This window comes from Melanaphis sacchari, unplaced genomic scaffold (genome assembly GCF_002803265.2).
Source record: "Melanaphis sacchari strain LSU unplaced genomic scaffold, SCAv2.0 Contig942_pilon_pilon, whole genome shotgun sequence".
Lineage (NCBI taxonomy): Eukaryota > Metazoa > Arthropoda > Insecta > Hemiptera > Aphididae > Melanaphis > Melanaphis sacchari.
In genome coordinates, this window is record NW_020271666.1 from 1 (window position 1) to 6,397 (window position 6,397).

The 6,397-nt window shown below is 31.8% G+C and overlaps 2 protein-coding genes across 2 annotated transcripts; both read right to left on the reverse strand.

Annotated features, from left to right (window-relative positions):
* Positions 1–995: 995 nt before the first annotated feature.
* LOC112603035 (52 kDa repressor of the inhibitor of the protein kinase-like) lies at positions 996–3,077 on the reverse strand. The gene is made up of 7 exons (XM_025351438.1): positions 2,585–3,077; positions 2,292–2,511; positions 2,015–2,228; positions 1,787–1,945; positions 1,542–1,728; positions 1,181–1,485; positions 996–1,109 (listed from the first exon to the last, which is right to left on the reverse strand). The coding sequence occupies exons 1-7, from the start codon at positions 3,075–3,077 to the stop codon at positions 996–998; spliced, it is 1,692 nt and encodes a 563-aa protein (XP_025207223.1).
* Positions 3,078–3,085: 8 nt separating this feature from the next.
* LOC112603034 lies at positions 3,086–4,175 on the reverse strand. Its single transcript, XM_025351437.1, has 5 exons — positions 4,153–4,175; positions 3,864–3,960; positions 3,688–3,780; positions 3,363–3,608; positions 3,086–3,271 (listed from the first exon to the last, which is right to left on the reverse strand). The coding sequence occupies exons 1-5, from the start codon at positions 4,173–4,175 to the stop codon at positions 3,086–3,088; spliced, it is 645 nt and encodes a 214-aa protein (XP_025207222.1).
* Positions 4,176–6,397: the final 2,222 nt, after the last annotated feature.

The window sequence follows — 6,397 nt, forward strand, 5'->3', positions numbered from 1 at the left end:
TTTCTTAAAAATGGAAATAGTACGTTTTGCATTGAGGCCCCTCAATTTAGATAATCATGCGTGGAAAATACAAACACCTGCACTTATCGCGCACAGCGCATACAATAATAAGATAATAAATTTGTCACGCAATGAAAACAATAATATAAGAATATAAAATAAATTTAAGAACATAATAAGAGTATGCGTAAACAATTGATTTCATTATAGACGACGTGTTGTCTGCAGAAACACAGAGTTTAACAATGACGGTTGGCGATACATCTTCGGAGTCTGAATTCTTTAGTAATGATGAGTAATTTTAATTATATTTTATTATTTTATATTTATATTTTATTTTTTATAAATAATTTGACAATGTTTAAAGACTGACTATGTGTAATTTTGGTAATGTGTAAGAATACAAAACAAAATGTGTCCTATTAAATGTTGTTCATTATAATCTACCCTATCCTATTTACACAAAAAATTAAAAGATTATATATTAACAAGGTGCATATAAAAATAAATAATAAAACGTACACAAATAAGAAAAAAGTGCAGTAGCATCGGTAGTAAAAAATAAATAAAACAAAAAAAAGGGGTCTATTATTCTACTATGTAATACGCGGTAGCCCAATATAATACGCGGTAGTGCATTGTAATATGTGATAGCGCATTGTTCCTATAATTCCCTGTATGCACGGCGGCGTAGCCGACGGCGGCAACATCGTCGACGACGCCGATCATAGCCGACTACGGCGACCAATCACATAGCGAATAGACCCGTCCAGGGGGGTCCGGACGTCGCTCGACGATTCATTTGGATGCGCCAACGCGGTGCGCTCTTAAATGGAACGGAACAGGGGCGTACTCAGGAATGTTCAATGGGGGGGGGGGGGTGAACATTTTGTTTTTTATTACGGGGACTTTGTCACCTCCTTTTTAAAAATATTAAATATAAACATGGTAATGTACTCTACAGAAAATAAATTTCAAAAATGAAAAATGTTTATTTAAAGAACAAAATTAAGTTTTCTTGGTTTTTTAGCCAATTCATTTATAACTTCGTCGGCGGTAAGTGACACTTCTTTGTGTACTGCCAACATCGTCAAATCATTCAGACGAGTCTGAAAGAAGAAATATTTTTAAATTATAACAAGCTGTCCTTTAATCTTAAAATAAATATGGGAAGAAATACCTCTGTCATTGTGCTACGCTGATAACTTTTTAACCTTTTTAAACATGAGAATGTACGCTCTGGTGTTGCTGTCGATACTGGTAGAGTACATAAGATAAGCAGCAAACGATGAATATTTGGAAATAACTCCTGCTTGCACAGCCTCAATGCTTCCAAACTATTTTTTGGATCTTCTTCATTTTTTTTTAATATAGCACGCCACAAATGTAGTTCTGATAAAACAGTTTGTTCATTAGTATCAAGATAAAACTGTATGATTTCTCCAAAGTCATCAGAATATGAACCAGTAAACAAACTATGAAATCCTATAAAACGAATATTAATTAAATTGTATGTTATAAATGAAAATTAAATAACTAACCTTTAAATATATTTTTATGACACAAAAATCTCTCATTTAGTTGTTGAACAAACGAGTCAATGTACGGTATAGCTATCGTTACACGATAATATTCTTCAGGATTATTGATATCAGGATTGGCACGATTTATACATCGTTTATTCAAACGTTTCATCGATATGCTGATATCTAATACATCGGCCATTTTCTAAAATAACAAGTGCATGTAATAGTTAATAAGTAACACATTTGTTTTTGATCTTTACCTCAGCTTCTCTAAATAACTTTTTGAACTCTTCACCTATATTTTCACATACATTTTGCAAAGTAGTAATGCTGGCTTCAGCAAGATCTACTGCTTCTTTCAGGTCAATATCCACTTTTTGTAAGAGTTTACATAAAGGTAAACCATATGAAAACAATAACTAATAAATCAAACAGAATTTTTATTAAAAATGATTTTTTATAAAAAAAAAAGGGTTCCTCATATTTACTTTAATAACTTGGAGAGAAATTATAAACTCTGAGTCCATAGCTTTATGTAACATTTTAGCATCAGTTGATGTTGTATCATTCCATTCTGATATAATATGTTCTAACGCAACAACAACAAAAGGAAATAATTCTACGAAATCATTAACCGCTATGTACCGTTCTACCCATCTTGTGGCACACAGATGTTTGAGCGATTTTGATTTTGTGTCTAAACTACATTCATTTATAAAATTTAACAGGACATTTTTACGTTTGGGTGTGTTAAAAAAACAGTACATTTTTTCAAGCACACCCAAACAATTTCTTATCGCCTGAATACCACAAGCAACAGACACAGCTAAATTTAACGAATGTGCCGCACAGTGTACATATAAGGCCTTAGGATAACTTTCCCTTACAACAGTTTGGGTTCCTTTAAAGCGCCCAGCCATATTTGCAGTGCCATCGTAACCTTGACCATACATATTGTTGCAGTCAATACCGCATGAATTTAAACCTATGTAATAAAATCATTAAGAAAAAATATAATTTTTTTCTATATCAAAATTATCAAATTGTGCAATAATTACCATTTATAATAGTAGATCCAATATCTTTTCCAGTGAAGCTATTAATTTCAATGTACTTTAAAAATTTTTCACTTAAACATACATCTTTTCCAGAGCCTACCACATATCGTATACATAATGTCAATTGTTCTTTGACTGAAACATCAGTTGTCTCGTCCACTAATACGGAAAAACATTTGGCTACAGTAACTTCTTTTACAATTTTATCTAATATTAGATCACCACAAGAAGAAATAACTTCATTTTGGATATTTGGACTAGTGTATTTGTAACGACTTTCACACTCTAAAAAATTTTTAAAATCAACCATATCTTTTGCCTTATATTTAAGAATTGCACGGAAATTGCCTTCGTTAATATATGGTTCAGCTTCACCTACATTGATTGGACCAGAGTCCCTATGGCCACGTAGGGCAAGTTCCTGTCTTCCGCATAATATGATACATTCAATGATAGGAATAAGGTTCAATCTGTTTTGTTTTTTTTGTTTCATTCTAAGTATCAAGTTGCATGTGCATTGTGCATAAGTCTGTAAGTGCATATATTAATTAAAACAAAATTTGTATACATTTCACTATCTAAAATCTCAACAATGTTTGGTTTGTTAGATGAAAATAATTGTATGAAGTTTTCACCTTTTAATACAGAAGTTTTATGATAGTCATTGTTGCTGTGATTTTCAAATACCTGCAAATTATTATTATATTTACAACATTCATAATGAAAAAAGTTGTTAAAAATGACTAAATAACTAATAAGCAAACAGCTTTTCAACTACTTTTAAAGCGTTTTTCCAATTTTGGCAAGCAGTTGTTACAAGGCTGCTCAAAGTCTGATTTCCAACACCACCACTTCTAGCAAAAACTGCACAATATTTGCAAAATGCACCTTGCAATTTCTCAGAATAGCATAACCAATTAAATTTCCCTAACCAATGATGTTGAAATTTGATTTTTCTTTTGGTATGTTGTTCAAGTAATGGATATAAGTAATTCAATGGTGGTGACCATAAGTTTGTCAACACCTAAAATGTTAATATAGTTAAAATAATACCTACCTAATTAGAAAATATAAAATCATGATGTATCATAGTATATACTCACTATATGTTTTTCAACATCTGATAAGCTTCTACTAATAAATAATCCGATATCATTTTTCGGCACTGATGGCACTACATTTACAGCACATTCCAACTTAAATAAATAACATGCATAGATGCAGCATTCGCAGTGTATTAATAAATTTACATAGGTGTGTCTAGTTTATAGGTACTTACATTATTTTGGATTGTTTCATTTTCCGATTGATTAACGTGTTCATGTTTTCTTTTAAGATTATTGGAGGGTTCAATGTACTTAGAACTTCCAGGCACACTAGTAAAAAATGTTGTTATTTTATTTTTATTGTTTTGTGACATCTTTATTAATTATTGTAACAAAAAGTCTAAAACTCGAGTCCGCACATAAAGTTTCAATTTTGAAATGATAATCAGTAACGACTAACGACAGTAACACACAATATACGATAACCACTTTACTAGATAGTACTGATAAGAGAATACTAACCAGTAATCACTAACGGTGAACATGTTTGATTTAAATGTTATCTGGTTATCATAATACAGTTCTTAACAGATAATGCTTGTAATCGTTGTATAATGCATGTTGATATAAAATTGAAAATAAATATATTTGTTTATTTTTTCCCCACTTAAAAATTTTTTTTAGAAAATTGCTCCTGTGAGTTATATTATGTATACGCAAGAACGCACAAGAGTGCATCGGTTAGTGAGGTCATGGGGGGTTCAAACCCCACGACCCCCCCCCCTTGGGTACGCCCCTGGAACGGAATATAGTATCGAACGGCTAGGGCGAACACCTGCATATCGTGTTATTTAATAAAACAATTAAGACTTGATCACACGTCTTGGATTTCTTGGAATTGATGAAATCGCAGGAAAGGCACCCAACTGAATAACACATATAAATTAGAGAGCTCCTTTAGGTCATCGGAAGTCGCCACCTCCCCAGTCACCACTCTGGATGGTTAACCATATATAAGGGAGACCGGGCAAGAGCTCAGCAGACGGTTAGGGATATTCGAGACGCTCAGAGGCAGGTCGTAACACCACTCACACCATCTTGTGCTTATAAAATTGTATTCTTGTACGAGTTAATTGTATTAAATCAGGCCCTGATTTACGCATGTGCAGGCGGTGCACTAGCACAGGGCCCCCAAATTTGAAGGGCCCCTTCGGCCTTCCTATTCTATACTTTGCTACCATAAATAAAAGATATTTTTAATAAGATTTAGTAAGTAGTAACTATAACCTATTTAAGGAGGCCGCAGCATGCGTAGTATTCATACGGTTTACACTAATCACTAATAAGTAATAAGCCGTCGATAGTTATATCAGTCGATGAGTTATTGGTCAGTGATAATACTAATAATACTCAATGATATTATCAATGGTAATAATGTCTATAAACAATAAAAACCACTTACCAAAAACTAGTAAACATTTGCAACATTTTGCAGCTGCAGCTGCCGCCTGCTTGTATAGAAATATTGTGTTATCACTTATCAGTTATCATTCCAAATATTTCATTTGTGTAATGTGAATATGATTACCTATTTACAAGTATAAAGTAACTTTATTGTCTTATTTCGTTTGTCAAGCGGAACTGGTCATGATACCAGTTTCCTTTTGTTTAAGCTTTGCGTAAAGTGTTTTGGCTTCATATTGCGTTGTTAAATTTTGATTATCATCACTATAAATGTTTGATAGTGCAGTCAATATTTCGTTATATCCCAACCGTAGAGCTTTAACTGCATTAGCGTCAGCTGACCAACGAGTGTTGGATGTTGATTTCAATGTTAATGGAGTTTTATTACATTTTAACTGATCATTTAATAAATCCCATCTGCGAGGAGATGAAGAAAAAAAAACATAAAGCGATTGTACCACTCCAAAATAATTTACAGCTTCTAAACAAGACTCAACTGCTGAAATACCAACCAAGTTTAGGGAATGAGCAGCACAGGGAACATATTCTGCTTTAGGAGAGAGTTGTTTAATTCGTGCTTGCAGCCCTGAATATTTTCCCGACATGTTTGACGCAATCAAACTTATTATTAATATAATTAAATAAATGTTAAACAAAAACTTTAACATTATTTACACTGAGGACCTTCTCATTAATCAGAATATAAAAAAAAATATTCATAAATATAAACAAAATAAAAAATAATCAAATACTGATACTTGAAATATTGCTGTAGGTAACTACTAATAAAGAATTAAAAAAATGTTAAACAAAAACTTTTAAAATTATACATACTGAGGACCTTCTCAGTAATCAAGTATAAAAAAAAAATATTCATAAAAAAAACAGAATAAAAATTTATCAAATACCTATTGGTACTTGAAATATTTCTAAACTAACAAAGAATTAACAAAAAAACATTTCTGGTATAACTTTACAAAAACTTTATTCATCATCTGATTCTATTGGACGATGTAATCTTTTGGCTGTTGGTAGTTCATCGTAGAAACTTTTATAATCAGATGGAATTATTTTAAGTTCTAGTAAAGTGTTTAAATCTTTTTTCTTATCTTCACTTATAGGTAACTTGTCAGGGTACTTAACACATAATAAACAATCAGAACTCCAATCTTTTTTTCTACCTGCAGTTTTTTTTTTAGAAATATCCAATCTTTTGAATTCTGTGTCTTGTAATCCATATTTATACTGCATAATATTAGGTTTACTTTTATCAAACCTCATCCATTTAATTTTTAGCCAGTTA

Excerpts from the sequence above, each read along its gene's own strand:
- LOC112603034 (XM_025351437.1), bottom strand. The coding sequence starts at position 4,175 with ATGTTCACCGTTAGTGATTACTG. Across the intron at positions 3,781-3,863 it reads ATGAAACAATCCAAAATAAT|TTGGAATGTGCTGTAAATGT; the intron begins GTAAGTACCTAT and ends TATTTATTTAAG. Across the intron at positions 3,272-3,362 it reads ATTGGAAAAACGCTTTAAAA|GTATTTGAAAATCACAGCAA; the intron begins GTAGTTGAAAAG and ends AATAATTTGCAG.
- LOC112603035 (XM_025351438.1), bottom strand. The coding sequence starts at position 3,077 with ATGAAACAAAAAAAACAAAACAGATTGAACCTTATTCCTATCATTGAA. Across the intron at positions 1,946-2,014 it reads TTTCTCTCCAAGTTATTAAA|TTATTGTTTTCATATGGTTT; the intron begins GTAAATATGAGG and ends TTGATTTATTAG. Across the intron at positions 1,729-1,786 it reads AGTTATTTAGAGAAGCTGAG|AAAATGGCCGATGTATTAGA; the intron begins GTAAAGATCAAA and ends TTGTTATTTTAG.